Source organism: Siphateles boraxobius, unplaced genomic scaffold, assembly GCF_051911475.1.
Source record: "Siphateles boraxobius isolate OS27281-9 unplaced genomic scaffold, OSU_SipBor_1 8, whole genome shotgun sequence".
Classification (NCBI taxonomy): Eukaryota; Metazoa; Chordata; class Actinopteri; order Cypriniformes; family Leuciscidae; genus Siphateles; species Siphateles boraxobius.
Window position 1 is genome coordinate 16,664,543 of NW_027509208.1, and position 17,958 is coordinate 16,682,500.

Sequence of the window (17,958 nt, forward strand, 5' to 3'; positions counted from 1 at the left end):
AGTACCTGTGCTGAGATGGTGCGCTGGAAGGTTTTAGCTGTGGACGTTTCGTTCGATACGTTACTCTGAGGCGTCCAATAGTGCTCAGACATCTGAAAGAGGAGAGCGGGGGAGTTTAAAAAATGCACAATAAAGAAGTTCTAGTGTGTGAATGCGTATCTGCAGTCTCTTGCCTTCTTCTGAAGCCACTGCACTGCCCAACTCCAATGTCCCGAGAGCTCTTTAAAATAGTCCTTAGCTGGAGAACATCTAACGGAAACACAGAGGCATTTAATATCACAGAAACACCTCATTATTTAACACTATATCATTTATCGGTGACCATCAGCAAAAAAATGTAGGCGGATACTGGAAGCAGACCAAATTTTTACTAAAGAGTTATCCATCTTTTCTATTGTACATTGAAACATTTTTGAAACATTTTATTTCATTTTGTGAGGAATTATTGTTTAAACATAGTAGACATTTAAAATACAAGCCATAATATTGGTTATTGCCTCATCATATCATAAACACAACAGGGATGCACAAATATTTAAAAAAATCTGTCCGTTACCAATAAGCTAATAACTATTTTCATGTTATGGTTAATAAGTGACAAAAGGCAGATATTAAAATTCAATACCATTTTGACTAAATAAAGGACATTTATAACATTTAAAACTAAAACTAATCGAGTAAGCTTCAATTTATACTGCATTATAAATTATATTTTTAATTAACGCACCTCATAATGCATTGTATGGTCACATGAATATTTGTAACCAGAGTTATAATACTTGTGTTTTAATGTATTATAGTTTCTAAGGGCGTAACAAGAAAAACAACCAATTTCAGATGCAACAAGGAATCTGCAAATATAACACATTTTAATTTACATTAAAATGCATTATATTATAGCGTAGAATATGAAAAATTAATAGTGATCATTTATAGATTACATGTACTAGTGTTTACATTTTTTTTGTGTATTTAATTGGGCGTTAGATAGCAAAATCATCTAAATGTAAACATATAATAAATTATAATGAACAAATAAATATTCAATATCAATATCCAACAGTTATGGATAAATGAAATAATATTGAGTGATAACTGAAATTACGCCATTATATCATATATCTCTACAACCCAGTTATGTAAACATCTATATTGTGCATTTGGTGTTCTACACTCACTTCTGTGCCAGTGTGACCAGGAACTTCACACACTGATAGCAGCGACTGCTGTCCACATTGTTGCTCTGATGCATTAAAGCTGTGAATGAACAAAAATCAAGTGAGTTCAAATCAGTCTAAATCTTACAAATACTAATGCTAATAGATCCAAGTGATATGGTTCTTACCCAGAAGGCCCTTTTCAGACTCAAATGCATATTTAAGCCTCTGGGACTGCAGAGGGTCCTCTACCATCTGAGAGGTGACAGGAAGAGCGCAGTTACATCATTACACCCTACTCCAAAGTAGTATTCATAACAATATCACACATTTATATAGCATCACTCACCAGGATCTCTAGCAGCATCTGAAAAACGTTCTTCAGTTCATGAGGAGGCGCCGTTTCCAGATGATTCTAGAACATGAACACATTGACAGGTTACTTCAGATTTGTATATGATCTTTTATATATTATTAATTATAAATTTATAATAACTATACATGATTCATTCATAAAAAAAAATCTTATAGGTAAGGATAATACCAACCTTGAGTAATTGCAGGACTCCCAGTGAGAAAGGTTCATTACAGAATGAGCAATATGTGATCATCTCTATGAGAAACGATAAAGGGCCGGACAACTCACGCATGGCAAACATCACCTGAAACACATGAGCCTCTGTCAGAAGAGTGCAAAATAGACAGATAGAGACAGGAGAGAGTGAAAAAGAGATGTAGTCTTACCTCCATGAGATACACATGTCCTTCCGCTTTAAAGAGGAGCGTGTTGATGTCCGGATTTAGAGGCAGGAGGGGTGAAGATGGAGCCACCAGTCCTGAGGAAGCATGCTTGAACACACCTTGAGCTGAACACACACGAGAACAGCATTAACACATCAGATTTACCTCATCAGTCTCCTTAAAACTGCAGTGAACTAAAGCTAGTTTCAAAAATGCGGTTTGAAATCGCTGGTGTTTCTGACGTCACAAACTAGCTTGTAACTAATCAGGACAACGAGTGGATCTCTGAGCTGGCGTGAATGAGTGGAGGCGGGGCTCATTTACATATTCATACTAAATGAGGCAAGGGTATAGAGTTACATGCAAGCAATTTTAAGGCATGAATAATTTTTTTTTCCAAGGAATTTTTTTTAAATATGTCATTTTGGTGATCAAAGATGAGTTTTAAGATGACATTATTAACTACAGGGGGATATTAAAATCTAATGCATTATGCAAAATTGTGTCATTTTTTTATTTATAATTTATTTTATATTATATTATCATTACAGTTTTTATTAATGCTAATAACTTTGGTGTGTGTCCAGAAATCACTGTGCGTTCTTACCCTCTGTCCTCTGAGAGGTGAGGTCTGTGTGCAGCACTATCAGGGCCAGAGTGTTGTGAAGATGCAGGAACTCTCGAGCCTGTGCTGAACTCCAGCGCCGGTGCTAAAACACACAACCACCAGAATGTCATTAACAGACATTAAACAATGGAGGTTAACATGAGCGCTTAAGCAATCCCCAATCTACACATAATCAGGTGTCTGCAATACCGGATTGTTTTGCCGGTTGGCTCCCAGAAGGAAGACAAGCATCCGACGATAAGCTGAATGTTTCAGCAGCAGTTGACACGGTCCACAGCCCTGAAACGGATCATAAGTGAATAACTTCAATCTGTTCGATCTCTGTGGCTTCAGAAGACTTAAGGTGCGGTCACATTTACAGGTTTCTCCGTTCTATTGAATTCTAGTCATTCTAATAGGAATCTGCATGATCGGGAGGTTCAAATGAGGCGCAGATTTTGTACGTGTTCAAGTTTCCTTGCGCTGACCAACAGAAAGCTGGTTGTTTGAAAGAGTTTATTTGTGAGCAGTACATTTCTAATCTATTGACAACGGATGTTGTTTTGTGTTGATGCAAAATGTTGCTAATGTGACCGGACCTTTAGAATATTAGTGTGTAGGCCACTTTTAATGGTGCTTTCTTCAGCTTACTATAAATTTTCTTAATGGAAAAGAACAGCATGTACATTCTTCAAATATACTGTCTGGTGCCCATTACAGTGACATCATCGTTCTCACCCTCTGAGCAAAGTTACTGAAGAGGCTGAAGTACTGAGAACAGTTCTTGCAGTTGTCCGGGACGTCCTTATCCAACAGAGAAAGCAGCATGTCCAAAAGACAGTCCAGCCCACCGTCCTGGAAGTACAAAGCACTCTCCAGGGTCTTCTCCAGGATGGTGGCCACCACGACACGGACCTCACGAACACTGCCTTCCAACAGACAGATCCTACAGAGAGAGGAAGACATGTCCTTTATGAGATTCATCCATTAACTTGTGAATGTTTTGTGAATCCAACCAGTTTTCTACGTTTTGGAATGAATGCGTGGTAGGAGATAATGGATGTTGGCATATATGAGCTGATTCTTTGGAAACTCTTCCTGCAGAGCCAGCTCTATAGTTCTTTCCATGGGGAAAAGAGTTTGCAAAATTATGGCTCCAAGTCTCCATTGATTAGGGAAACGGTTGCTTGTTTTGTTGGAAGTGTGTCAGAACTCGATCATAAAACACTACGGAACATTCCCTGGCTCCGGCGTGGACTCATGGAGTGATATTTGGGGCAGCCCTATCATCCGATACCAACCCGCCAATCGTGTAACAGGGATGTGTCTACACATTAACATCCCGAGACTGGCCCACCCTTCAGGATGACAGAAAGCAGCTGTGGCCGTAGCAATACAATTATGGCCATACACTTACACAAACACAGGTGGTTTTGTTTTTGGGGGAACTGGAAACAAAAGTGAGCGAACATCTTAAAAACCCTCATGGTCTTTTGGCACAATTTACGGCTCTCCATGCATTTCTTTTTAACAGAAGTTAAATGTACTGTGGCCTCAAATCTTATTTGGACAAATAGTTTAAAAGTGTGCTGTATTTCTGCTGGTACTTAGTTTGTTATTTTGTTGCATATTGCATATATATATAAATATATATATATATATATATATATATATATATATATATATATATATATATATATAATATATATATATATATATATATATATATATATATATATATATATATATATATATATATATATATATATATATATATATATATATATATATATATTGCATGTATATATATATATATATATATATATATATATATATATATATATTAGGACTGTCGATTTAACACGTTAATTAGAATTACAGTAAAAAAAAAAAACATATCCAATTTAGAAGGAAAGGATCTCAAGTTGACTAGCTGAAGCCATTAATGTATAAAAACACCATCTCCTTACTCCATCCCTCAAGTTCTCGCCATCTCTGAAAAGCCAAGCCAATGTTGATTCTTAGTTTTATTACGAGTTCTGTCGCATTCTCATTTTGCCAGCAAACTCTCTTCTGTTCGGCGTTTTTTAAAAGTGGGTGATTCCCCAAAGGTCGGAGATTTATCGTGCTCCATGTCAACCTTTCTCGCTCGTTGTGACAACCAACCTATGCCAGCCCCACACCATACATGCGTCAAACCATAGCAACTTTTCTATATTTACAGATATGATGAGACACGCACAGGGGAGTGACGCATGTACGCAATTCCCCGACATGTATAAAACAGGATTAGCATAATGAATCAGGGTAAGACAAAAATAAATTTTGAAAAAGGATTGATGTAGTATTGACTTAAATTTTGAACAAAAAATAGTTACATAGTGTAACTTTAAGTGTGGCTTAAAGTCAAATACTTTTTGGTGGCAATGTATCTTTCTTATGATATCAACCCTCTACTTTGCGAGTAAATCATGTGACAAAATTTTGCACTAGGCAACTAATTATTAGCCACTGGCGTATAAATTTTCAGATTTCACTCACCAATGATTAAGTGTCTAAAATGTTTAAAACCCAGTGGTGATTCTATTGCCAATGTGTATGCAGAGGATGATGGACAAAATGCTCACTTTATGATCTCCCGTCCTTCAGGTGACACCAGATACTGGACCATCCACTTACACGCCTCACTACTCTTGGACAACAAAACCTCCACGGTAGCAATCCACTCCTCTGTGTCCACCCTGAGAGAGAAGACAGCAGAGTTGCACATTGATAACATACAATGATCAGTCTAAAGTCACAGTTGGGAGATTAATCTAATGAGACAATGATCAGTCTAAAGTCACAGTTGGGAGATTACTTTAATGATATATATATATACACTGTGTATATATACTGTGTGTCTATATATATATATATATATATATATATATATATATATATATATATATATATATGTGTATGTATATATATATATATATATATATATATATATATAGCCATTTTACTTTGCAAATTGACAGTGCATTACACATCTAGTTTATTATTATTTTAAATTAAATGTTTGAAAATAATTAGAAATGAATATCTTTCTCTCTGTATATATATATAATATATAATTATTAATGATAAAATTTAAAATGTTTTCATCACTAGTTCTCGTCTTTGTAACAGTTTAACAATACTAACAACTGGAACAAGCCTTGAGTTTAAGCATTGTGAACAAAACCAGTGTCTAACCTGAGTTTCTTTTTGGTGCGCAGGTACGTGTGGAAGAGGAACTGGACGGCCAGCTGCAGACTGGTTTTTGCCATGGCCTGATAAGACGGATGCTTTAACTTTGTCTGTAAAAAGGTAAAGCTCAAAAATGAGTCCAGTCAATATACTGAGCTTACAGAAGAGGCAATAATCAAATGAATTTTCAGTGTTTACCGCATTGACAGAGGCCAGAGACAGTGTGAAGCTGAAGTAATCACTGTTGTAAACATCTCTGTTCTTCATAAACTTCAGATTCTCATCTCTCACCATCTGCAGATCCAAAAATCGGGAGTGTGTCAAACTTGTCAAAATATTGTAATACCTCAAAACAATATTATCAGGTTGATGGTTCTCTCAAACATTTATATATTTTATTCCTGAAGTTATTTGATATTGAATCCAGAACCATTTCTTTTAGTCACTTCAGACATGAAAAGGCTTTAAAATCTCTACCTGATAGATCCTGGCGGGCATCTTCTCCACAAACAGACCCTTCTTCTCTCCTTTCTTGACCAAGCGTGTGAGCAGGCTGAGGCGGTCGTTGTTGGCTCTGGGAGGCCGTGGGGAGGATTGGGGTGAGATCTCCGGAGAGGATGGGGCTGACCTGATATGAAGCATTATGAACATTAATAAGCGTGTCCATGTTCAAACATTGATGCAGGAAGAAGACACTAACTCACAGGGAGAGATCCTCTGCCTCCTGCCTCATGATGCTGACTCGACTCTTTTTGGGCAGGACGGGGGAGTTCTGGTCACTGATGCGCTGGTAGAACAGCATGTAGGCGTTCCAGTAGCGCCGCCGCACATCCGGGTAGGGGTTCGCTATAGCATGTGAACACATAATCATAGGAACCCCATGAGTGATAATGAGGATGATGACGTAAATTTAATCCAACTAGGATAAGTGTAAGATGTACAGAGTATGGTATATTTGATAAATTAAGTCAACCTAAAAAAATTTATAAATAAATGAATTTGTCAATAACAGCGAAATTGGTTCTTGATACCACAGAAAAAAATTATATTCTAGCTAATAACACAAAGCAAAAATAAACTACCGTAAAACTTCAAATAATAGCCGTGTCCCAAATAGATGCCTGTCTCTTTTACACGCCTGGTGTGGCGACAGGTTTGGGTAAATAAAGGCCAGTCTCAAATAGAGGCCGGGTCTGTTTTTTAGTTTCGGGTTGTGTTTAATCTTCTAAAACCCATCAAATCGTCCGCTTTTTGGCGGGCCGACAAAGCAAATTTGTGTCCCGCCAAAGGCTTTTTTGATCGGTAGTGATGTAATAGAATGACTGCTGCGCTTGACAGGGCGCAAAGAAGCAGAGAGCCGGCCGCGCGCGCGCACTCTCACGTCTTCAAACAACAAGAGCGCTGTCTTGCTCTCTCTCCCTCGCGCATATTAATCAAAATCAATTGACACGATAGTAAAAGGTCGGAAGATCGCAGTTTCACGTGGAGCATTTGGAGATTATTAGAGACTCTAGGAACAACATCTCAATGAACAACATCTCAACACTAAATTATGAAGGCCTGTCTCATAGAGACGCCTGTCTCAAATACAAGCCGGTGCAGTTCGACGATTTGGGAAAATAAAAGCCTGGGCTATTATTTGAAGTTTTACGGTAAATAAAGGGGGTCCTATTATGCTTTTTTACATTTTCAACTTTTAGTGTTTTAAGTTGCTGTTTGAGCATGAACAATGTCTGTAAGGTTATAAAGCATAAAGTATCTCTATATCAGTAAGCACTGTTTCTGAACTGCCTGAAACCTTGAGTTTTCTTTCCGGAAATGAACACCTCATAATATTCCTCATTTGAAAAATTCCCAATCAAGGCATACGCATTATAAAGGGGCGAGGCCTGTTTGAGTTGTGTTAGAAGTGTGTTGAAACTTATGGTTATGGTAAGGGGCGTGACTAACGTAAAACGCTTGAAAACGATTGACCATTCACAGCACACTAGTCAAGCTGACCAATCAGAGAGCATTGTGCTTTTCAGAAGGAGGGGCATCATAGAGACAGGAACTAAACAGAGCGTTACTGACAGACTGGGAAGAGAGGTGCTGCAACAATGTCAAATATGTGAAACAATGTTTTTTTTTTACATTCAAACATGAAAACCTGTTCTAGTAGACCCCAAAAACAAGACTTTGAAAAGGGGTATAATATATCCTCTAAGTAAAAGGGCTTGAAGTTTATATTTGTAAGCTGTAGAATTTTATTTAATTAATATATTCTTATATTATGTATTTATGTCTTATTTTATAGCTATTCACTTATTTTTAGGCCTACTTTTGTGTTCATGTTCAGAGGAGGTACTACCAGAAATGTTTATTTCACTGACCTGAAGTACTGTTACTTTTTACATAATATTTTTGGATTTAAAGAAATATTCATGACTTACACTGGTCGTAAACTTTGGGTCTGTATTCTCCCCCAAAACACTCATACTCCAGAGTCTCATCGTTCATGTCAAACTCTTCCACAACATTGTCGTTAAACTTATACCAGCGTCCTCGTGCACTACCCCTAAAAGGGAAGAGAGCGTTGGAAAAACATGTTATGGATCTTGCTCAGTTCATAGTCACTCAAACATTCCTTCATTCCCTGAAAAAAAATAAAGCGCTGGTTAAAAAAGCGCCATCATGCCGCCAAGCATCTGGGACAGTTTAAGACTCTAATAAAAGCAATCTTGCCAAAAACAGAAGCACGCCCCCCCCCAGAGACCCATAAAAACACATGCATGCACACACAGAGAGGGGCAAAATACCTCCCAGGAAAATTAAGGCCCTTGTTTCAGATGTTACAGTTACTGAAGTATAATGGAAATAGACTCTGCAGAACTTCATAAACTTATTGTTCAAACACAAGCTAGCTAGGATCCTTTAACAAAAGTTTTATGTAACATTACAATGCATCCTGTAATCTCTTTTTTCTTATCTTTTTTCCTGGTATTAAACTCAACGCTCGTCTATCGTCATTTGTGTAGACTAAGAACTCCTAAACTTATCTGTCAGGCGAACCCCTTTGACCTAAAATATTTATATATAATTTAACAACACATTCAGGTTCATGGTTATCTGATGTTAGTTAATGGTTAAATGATACGGAGGTAAACAAACTAGTTCATCTTTTTTAGTAAGTATTTTATTTTGATGGTTTTCTTTTTAGGGTACTATATTTTAATAGTTATCTTTTCATCAACTCACAAATAACCAGGTGAACTTGAAAAATCCTGTGAACAGTGATCAGACTTATGATTTTTGTCTGATGAATGATAAAATTAACTCTTTTTAACAAGTAACCACTAGAACACCCACAAACTGCACAGCAACATGCTAAAACACGTTAACAGACAAAGGTCTTGCTGTCACTCACCGGCGGTCTTTGATGAAGGAGTAATAGTGTCCCGCGTGGGCCTGTCCGCTGTGAACCACCACTCCCACCAGTTCATAGTTCTCAGAGATGGTGACCTTTTTCCGAGGCGACCCCCCGGATCCGGCCTCACCCCCTCTCCCGTTATCGCCGTGATCCGCGCTTGAATCCTGGCGGGCCATCCCTGACACAGTGTACGGCTCCATGTTCAGCACCCAGGGGAACTAAGAGCGCACAAAGTCAACAAATTATTGAAATGGATGCAAATTGATTATGCACTAGCATTCAAAAGATTGGGGTCAATACATTTTTTTAAAAACTTTTATTCAGCAAGGACACATTAAATTAATCAAAAGTAAAGACACTTATAATTATACAATAGATTTCCATTTCAAACAAAGGACTTTCTAATCATCAAAGAGTCCTGGAAAAGTGTGCCATGGGTTCCACTAAAATATTAGGCAGCACAACTGTTGTCAACATAAATAACAATAATGCATTTCTTGAGCACCAAATCAGCATATTAGAATGATTTCTGAAGGATTATGTGACACTGAAGACTGAAGTAATGATTTTGAAAATTCATATATATTAAAATTTAAAATAGAAAAATTGTACATTTTAAAATAGAAAAAAAGGAATATTAAATTGTAATAATATTTCACAATATTGCTGATTTTACTGATCAAATAAATACAGCCTTGGTGAGCATGAGAGACTTTCTACTAGAAATTCTACTGGCCTTAAACTTTTGATAAGTAGTGTATAAAAAAGAATCAACAGATTAAATTATTTATTAGTTGCAGCCGAAAACTACATGACATCAGCAGAGCTCTTACTCTGATCTGCTCGTCGTATTTGATGGACCGGCCGCTTTCCCAGTCGAAGCCGAATCGCATGAGGTGGATGACCAGCACGCTGGGTAGAGACTTTATACAGGTGCGCTTCACAGTGGTCCGCTGCAACACAAAATGTGTGAGCACAAATATGCATAGGTATTTCACTGCAGTTCTTTATCAAGGAGAACAACCATATCCAACTTTACCTTCTCTTTACATTTCTCGCAGTAATAAGCATTGCTGCCATCCAGGACCTCACCCCTGACGAACTGATCGAGAGAGATCTCCAGACTCTGACAGGACGTCACCCCCAAATTCAGAGCCATGAACGTCTCCTCACGCTCATACCTACAAACCGTAACCAAACACCAACTAAAGCCCCTGTTTTTAAGAAGACTACTTGAAAAAATATTTTTATTTGGCATGACATGTGGGTGAGCAAACAATGACTTCTTTAAGGCTCACCTGTGTGGGCAGTCTTTGCATATCTTCTGATCGGAGAAAATTCCCTGGAATGTGTTCTTGAAGATCTGCTCTCGACCAATTTTCTGTAAGGGAGACATTAGGAGAATTACAAACACACTTCAGACTGTGCATGTACACTCGAGTATGCAGGGGACATCAGGTGCTGTACCTTTAGATGTTCATCTAGCTGATCCACCAGACTGGTGAAGAACTCATAGGCATCCTGCTGTTCTCGCACATATAATTCTTTATTCCACATCTTAAAGATCTGCATGTGACGAGAATGATCAAATACTTGCTCTTAATTCTTATGACTGGAGCAGGGTTATTATCATTAACTAAAAGTTAAAACAACAAAACATTAACTAAAATAGCATATTTGTATAGTTTAAATTTGAAGTACAAAAATAACCAAAACTAAACAAAAACTATATAGACAATTACAAAATCACAACAAAATTACTAAAACTAAAATATTAAGGAACTATAGCATATATATCATGCTGAATCACTGGACTGATAGGAAGTATTTCACTTTTTTCATCATGTATCACTTTAAAATGATCACTACTAAAAATGAAGAAGTATTTTTAGAATTTATACTTTTTAGAATTTCTAACTTTTTACATTTAAAATAAATATATACAGTGCATTTTTTAAGCATGGATGATCATAAAGATGGTTCTCACCTTCCAGAAGTTCTCAGGTATGTAGTACTGCAGTTTGCTCTCCATCAGGTGACCGAACAGAGACTGAACCTGACAGAACACACTCTCCTCTGGGTTTTCAGCGTCATCTTCTATTGACAAGACAGACTACAACACACACAGGTTTATATTCTTACTCAAAACTATGATGAAGACAAAAAATGTATATTTTAATATATTTTTTCAATTGAATTTATTCCTGTAATGACATTGACAATTATAATGACATTACTCCAGTTTTCAGTGTCACATGATCCTTCAGAAATCATTCTGACATGATGATTCAGACATCATTCTAATATGATGATTCAGACATCATTCTAATATGATGATTTACTACTCAAGAAACATTTCTTATCAATGCTGAAAATAGTTTTTGTGGAAACCATGATACGTTTTGCAGGATTCTTTGATAAATGGAATGTTGAGAGATTGTAAAAGAACTAAAGAATGAAAACTTAACTAAAACTATACATGTGTGGGACAAAAAGAAAGAAAACTAAAAGAGAATTGCATAACAAAGTTGGTCTGATTTAATTCATCTGTCAAGTCTGACTTCTGATAAATATAGAAGCATTCCCTGCAGTATGCAGTGTTGCTGAAAATTTGACCAACAAATCAAAGTTTGACAGTATTATTTTGAGTATGATGCAGTTTATAATAGTGTATGTCTCATTATAAGCAGATGGAACAACTTGGGGCACTAATGTCAAAGAATTATAAAAAAAAAAAAAAAAAAAAAAGTATACCAAAAAAAAGAAGTGTCTGTCGAAAAAATACAAATAAATTAAACAAAACAAACTATAATTACACATAAAAATCATCCTTTGTTTAATAACCAAAATATGGAGTCAGACAGCTATAAACACTTTGCCAGTTCACTCCTACTACTTTTAGGTTAGGGCGTCACCTAATGGAGAGAGACTGTGCTAACCGTACACTAATGATAATGGAGTTTACCTCAGGCAAACCAGGCTGCATGTAGAGCTGCTGGAACACTGCATTCATATAGCAGGTCGCACCTCCGTTCTTCAGCCCCACAAACCCTGACACAGAGCGACTGTCTACGGGAGGAAGATACTGACAACACACACATGACACAAATGAATGCAAGTACATCTGTTGTAAGGCTTCTTACAGTAGAACATGGCAGTTAAAATGTATTTATATTTTCTCCAAAAAGTCAAGTCACCTTTTGTATATAGCGCTTTACAATAATAGAGGAAATTCAGTTCAATAATTGTCTTAAGTTTACTTCAGCTAGTATAAGACAATAGTGTAGTTAGTCAGCTTGAGTCAGTTCAATGTTATGGAAGCTTGTTTTTGCCATGGAATAAAAATGATAATTATGAGTTCTCACAATTCTGCCTTTTTTCTCTCAAAGCAAATTTATATAACTAGATTTTGAGAAATGAAGTCAGAATTGTGTGACAAACTCAGAATTGCGAGTTATAAACTCAGAACTGCGAGTAATAAACTCAAAATGGCGAGAAATAAACTCAAAATGGCGAGAAATAAAGTCAGAATTGCAAGTTATAAACTCAGAATTTTGAGTTATAAAGTCTGTTTATTTCTCATAATTCTGACTTTTTTTGGGGACTATTTCTAGCAAATCTGACTTTTTAGATATAAACTCAGAAGAGTGAGATTTAAACTTGCATTGTGATAAAGAAAGTCAATTGTGGATAAAGTCGCAATTACCTTTTTAATTTTTTTATTCCGTGGAAACAAGTTTCCATCCAATGTCAATTAAATTCAGTTCAGTTCAATAACAGTGTCTATGTTGCAAAATTCCTCAAAAGACAGAAGGACAGTGAGGGCACTCACGTCGAACTCTTTGGTCAGTGATGGGTCAGACTGATGGTGCATGGACAGCAGTTCTTTAGTGATGAGTTGCAGGTTAGTTAAAGAGCTGTCAGCCAACATGACCAGCACCTCATACGCCGCCAGACGACTGCTGACTGTACTGCACCTGAAAAACAAGCGTGCAAATGCTAAAGGCAATTACAGCGACTTACATGTCAATGTGTGCGAATGTATGCATTTCATCTTACTTTGGGTGAAAGTCGTGGATAGATGCTATAGTGCTAGATGAGCTGTCACTGTTCAGGATGATTCGAGACGCTCTGAACAGGAAGTCGTCCAACAGCTGCTGGATCAGAGAAGGACCTGCAGCACATTGACAAGAAAAAGCATTCTAATCCACATCCGAATCTCCATATGGGTCACATCATGCTGTCATATTTGTCGGAAAAGTGTCTGACCAAACTGCTCTTTCTCATTGCCGCAGAGGGACAGCAGGGTTTTAATGAGGCGCAGGTGTCCGGCCAGCAGGATGTTGTCGGCCTCGCTGGTCTCCAGCTCGTTGGTCCATGTGGGTTCGAAATTATCAAGCCAGCTGATTTCATCCTCCAGCATGGCCGCCGGGCCGATCTGAAGCTGCTCCATTTCTGATGCTGAGAACATGAAACACATGGGGCTGAGCCTTTCCGAAAGGAATCTAAAAATTATTCTTAAATTCCTTAAACAGAACTTAAGTCAAGGACACCCCCTAAAAGTTACATTTGGAACTTTCCACATACAGTAAAAGGAACAAAATCGAGTTGACCAAATGGCTTCATATTCAGAAAATATTGATCATCTCAGGATGCCAAAATAAATATATTTAATTAGCATTTTTATGTTCAATTAATTTTTTATGAAGTTCGCAGAATTTGCAAACCTTGTTAACAAATTATAAATAGTTTAAAAACGGTATGTGTGTGAGAGATGCATTAAAGTGATCAAAATCGACAGTAAAGACTATTCTTTCTATTCCGAATAAATGCTGTTCATTGAACTTTCTATTCATCAAATAATCCTGAAAGAAATATATCATGGTTTCCACAAAAACAAAATTAAGCAGCACAACGGTTTTCAACATTGATAAAATAACAAAATGTTATGCAAATCAGCATATCAGAATGATTTCTGAAGGATCATGTGACACTGAAGACTGGAGAAATGATGCTGGAAATTCAGCCCTGCGTCACAAGAATAAATTACACTTTAAAATATAGATAACTTTTGTAATAATTGTAATAATATTTCACAATATTACTGTATTTCGGATCAAATTAATGCAGCCTGGGTGAACATGAGACTTTAATTGTATTAATTGTATAAGGCAGAATGGGTAACAGGGTTGTAAATTTAGCCTAAATCAAGCTATCTATCGTAAGTGAATAGCTAGTTTGGGGACAAATGTCAAATAAGCTGTTGATAATACTAGATTACCCATACAGAAAATAAATATTTGTCTGCAACTACTAACAATAACTTGAGTAACATGGTTGAAGAGTAAGACTGATAAATGCAGACAACACTACACTAGAAAATGGAATCCGTTTCTTTGTTTCTTCCCCGGATGCAGTACACAGAGTCCACAAGTTTCACAATTTTAAAGAATGGTACATTTTGTAATAGAGGGAAAAAATCATCTGATAACAGGGTTGCAAGTAAAAATGTGTGAGGAAGCTAAATGTTTTAGGTAACTAAATTAGTTAAAAATAATAAATAGTTTTAACTACATTTAATAATATGTATTATATCAAAAATGATGTGAATAGTTGTAAAACGGGAGACCAAAACATCTTATTTGTGGAAAGTGCCATTTATATTATTTATTTCTATTCGAAATAATGCAGAAACTCACTGGTCAGGTCATCCAGTAGTTGGCACCTCAGGTCAAAATACTCCGTGCATTGTGAAAGCAACCTAAAAACATGATCATCATTTTAGCTCAGTAGATGCTCATAATTTCACAGCTTTACGAAGTTTACACAATATCTTCTTTATTTGTGTGCCTGTTACAGTAACAACCTATGCTTGATTACTTAATTTCAGCAATTTTTTTTAGGTCTCGTTTGTCAGAAATGGTTAAACTGAAGAAATCATGCATGTTTGGTGCGTCTGACCTTTGGTTAACACCCCTCATGATGCTGGTAGGGGACCAGAGAGGAAGTTGGGCTGTCAGAACAACCTTCAGCAGGAAGAGGTTGGGCTTCTGGAGATCAGGGTACGCAGAGGTGTCTGACTGACTGAGAGTGTACAGCTGATCACACGCCACACGTCGGATCTGTGAAAGAGAAAGACCTTAGACATCTGGACTCAGAAGACCAGTTTAATTTAGTCAGGACTACAACGCAGGCACTGACCTCTCCACTGGACGAGCCCAGCAGAATGTCAATGATGAAATCATTCACAGAAAGCAGAGAGTAAAATGAAGCTAGAACAAAAAACAGAGCGATTGCATAAGTGTTTTAATTTTTGCTGAATTTTCTTTAGCATGTGAGTGTGATTTTTGTCCTTACATAGCTGTTGGGAGCGTAGCTGAAGGCATGTGACAAGCAAAGAGAGCGCTTCTCGTGCGATAATAGTGTCTTTGATGGACACACACAGCTGTTTGACGCATATCCCAGCTTGCAATGTGGTGATCTCTCCCTCACTGCTGGAGCTACAGTTACTTCCTGCAACACACACACACACACACACACACACACACACACACACACACACACACACACACACACACACACACACACACACACACACACACACACACACACACACACACACACGCACGCACACGCACGCACACGCACACGCACACGCACACGCACACGCACGCGTGAGAACAATGAGAGATGCAAAGACTGAAAGACAGACGTATGCACTGCTGGTCAAAAGTTTGGAAAAATTACATCTTTGAAAGACGTCTCTTATGCTCAACAAGACTGCAGTTATTTGATCAAAAATACAGTAATATTATGAAATATTGTTACTATTCATAAGAAATCTTTCCGATTTTATTGTATTTTAAAATGCAATTTATTCCTGTGATGCAAAGCTGAATTTTCAGCATCATTACTCCAGTCTTCAGCGTCACATGATCCTTCAGAAATCATTCTAAAATGATGATTTGATGCTCAAGAAACATGTTTATTATTATCAAATGTTAAAAACAACCTTTTTCTGCTGCTTAATATTTTGGGGAAACCGGGATACACTAGTATTTAAAAGTTTCGGGTAAGTAAAATTTTCTGTTTAAAAGAAATTAATACTTCTATTCAGCAGGGACATTGATTAAAAGTGATCAAATTTAAAATCACTGCTGTTCTTTTTAACTTTCTGCTCATCAGAGAATCCTGAAAAAAGGCAGCAAAAACTATTTTCAACATTGATAATAACAAGAATAATTGAGCACCAATAATAATAATAAATAAATTTTTTTAACAAATCAGAATAGAATGATTTTTGAAGGATCATGTGACGCTGAAAACTGGAGTAATGATGCTGAAAATTCAGCTTTACCATCACAGTTATAAATGACATTTTAAAATATATTAAAATAGAAAACAGTTATCTCAAATTGTAATAATATTTCTCAATACTACTTTGAATTAAAAAGTAGTATTGTACAGTACATATACTGCATGTTTGATCAAATAAATGTAGCCTTGGTGAGCACAGGAGAAGAAACTTCTTTCAAAAACATAGTGCCGATAATATCGTCCTAATCAGAGTCTCACCTGTGCTGCTGACCCTGCTGCGTACGCCCAGCGGGAGAAGCGAGTTGGTCGTCTCTCTGATTGGCTGGCTGTTGCCAACTAGGTCCAAACGGCCTGCGGCTGCCGCCCAAGTGAGTCTCATGAAACACGCCACAGTGGATGTGAAGTCCCCCACCTCCATTGTCTGAAACAACAAACCAGACAAGCCATATAGGGTGCAGAAAAAAAACATTTAGAAAACTAAGAGAGCACTGGGTTCTGTAACTCACCTGTATCGCGACACGGGCAGCTGGGATGATTTCTTCTACTCTGATGGAGGATCGGTCAGACATGGACACCTGCCTGTAGGAGGATTTTTCCGGAGTCCCACAGACGGAGAGCTGCCGCCCACTCTGCCGCCCGGCGTTACGGAACGGCCGAGATGACAGAGTGTCCAGACCGTCCTTGCTCAACTCCTCGTCTAGGATACTAGGCATAGCCTGCCCTACAAGCAGAAACCTACAGGGGGAGACAAAGAGCAAGTTCTTTCTTAAACGCTAAAGCCAAATGTTTAGCCTTTTAAAGGTGCCTTGTGTCATGTCCGCCAAAAAATCAATTCATACCCCACATTCCATACCAGAATGGGGGAGTATACCTCCAGAAAGTGAGTTGGTGTACTCTAGAGTGACAAACGAGAAACGGCATAGTCTCTATGCTCCCCCCCCTACCTTCACAACGACCCTAGAACCATAGCCAAAGCTGAGCCAACTCGTAATAGAGGACGTTTTGACTCCAGAGGAAAGTTGGTTGATGTCAAGTGATTTTTAAATATGACAACTTCAAGCTACTCCCCTTCACCTTTACCAGTGAATATGTTCATATTCGTTTTGTTCATGTTACATTTTTATTGTTAGTTTGAATTACATTAATTTGACAGACAGCATTCGCTGATGTTGACCATGCTAGCGCCATTCAGAGCTGCCAACTCTCACGAATTCACCGTGAGGAACACACAATTGACACTTTTCACACGCTCTCAGTCACGCCACACATCAATTTTGTCACGCACAGAAAAACCGCAAAGCAAAGAGGACACGGAGACCGACAGACTAGACGGAGCAGGTTAGTTACGATATAAACAAATCTCAGCTCTCAGATTCTGTCAATTTTATTACGCAATTCAAACAATAAATACCGTTTTGGCGCTTGTAAATGTTACACGACAGATCCCTAGCTCACGTGAACCGATCATCTCTACTAGCTGATAGTAAAAAAAC

General features: G+C 37.5%; 1 protein-coding gene across 4 annotated transcripts in view; it reads right to left on the reverse strand.

Moving 5' to 3' along the window:
- usp24 (ubiquitin specific peptidase 24) overlaps nucleotides 1-17,958 on the reverse strand; it is a 68,871-nt gene that overhangs the window by 5,154 nt on the left and 45,759 nt on the right. For all 4 annotated transcript variants that reach the window (XM_077220957.1, XM_077220956.1, XM_077220959.1 and 1 more), the window contains 32 exons: nucleotides 16,972-17,200; nucleotides 16,724-16,886; nucleotides 15,506-15,661; nucleotides 15,350-15,420; nucleotides 15,110-15,270; nucleotides 14,848-14,909; nucleotides 13,418-13,609; nucleotides 13,208-13,322; nucleotides 12,981-13,125; nucleotides 12,114-12,233; nucleotides 11,136-11,261; nucleotides 10,616-10,714; nucleotides 10,447-10,529; nucleotides 10,188-10,329; nucleotides 9,982-10,101; nucleotides 9,146-9,366; nucleotides 8,172-8,296; nucleotides 6,444-6,585; nucleotides 6,217-6,367; nucleotides 5,938-6,033; nucleotides 5,746-5,849; nucleotides 5,133-5,246; nucleotides 3,244-3,451; nucleotides 2,716-2,805; nucleotides 2,506-2,608; nucleotides 1,902-2,023; nucleotides 1,706-1,819; nucleotides 1,507-1,572; nucleotides 1,346-1,412; nucleotides 1,179-1,257; nucleotides 174-249; nucleotides 6-92 (listed from right to left, as the gene is read on the reverse strand). In XM_077220957.1, the coding sequence (XP_077077072.1) occupies nucleotides 6-92; nucleotides 174-249; nucleotides 1,179-1,257; nucleotides 1,346-1,412; nucleotides 1,507-1,572; nucleotides 1,706-1,819; nucleotides 1,902-2,023; nucleotides 2,506-2,608; nucleotides 2,716-2,805; nucleotides 3,244-3,451; nucleotides 5,133-5,246; nucleotides 5,746-5,849; nucleotides 5,938-6,033; nucleotides 6,217-6,367; nucleotides 6,444-6,585; nucleotides 8,172-8,296; nucleotides 9,146-9,366; nucleotides 9,982-10,101; nucleotides 10,188-10,329; nucleotides 10,447-10,529; nucleotides 10,616-10,714; nucleotides 11,136-11,261; nucleotides 12,114-12,233; nucleotides 12,981-13,125; nucleotides 13,208-13,322; nucleotides 13,418-13,609; nucleotides 14,848-14,909; nucleotides 15,110-15,270; nucleotides 15,350-15,420; nucleotides 15,506-15,661; nucleotides 16,724-16,886; nucleotides 16,972-17,200 (3,949 nt within the window). The remainder of the gene's footprint in view (nucleotides 1-5; nucleotides 93-173; nucleotides 250-1,178; nucleotides 1,258-1,345; nucleotides 1,413-1,506; nucleotides 1,573-1,705; nucleotides 1,820-1,901; nucleotides 2,024-2,505; nucleotides 2,609-2,715; nucleotides 2,806-3,243; nucleotides 3,452-5,132; nucleotides 5,247-5,745; nucleotides 5,850-5,937; nucleotides 6,034-6,216; nucleotides 6,368-6,443; nucleotides 6,586-8,171; nucleotides 8,297-9,145; nucleotides 9,367-9,981; nucleotides 10,102-10,187; nucleotides 10,330-10,446; nucleotides 10,530-10,615; nucleotides 10,715-11,135; nucleotides 11,262-12,113; nucleotides 12,234-12,980; nucleotides 13,126-13,207; nucleotides 13,323-13,417; nucleotides 13,610-14,847; nucleotides 14,910-15,109; nucleotides 15,271-15,349; nucleotides 15,421-15,505; nucleotides 15,662-16,723; nucleotides 16,887-16,971; nucleotides 17,201-17,958) is intronic.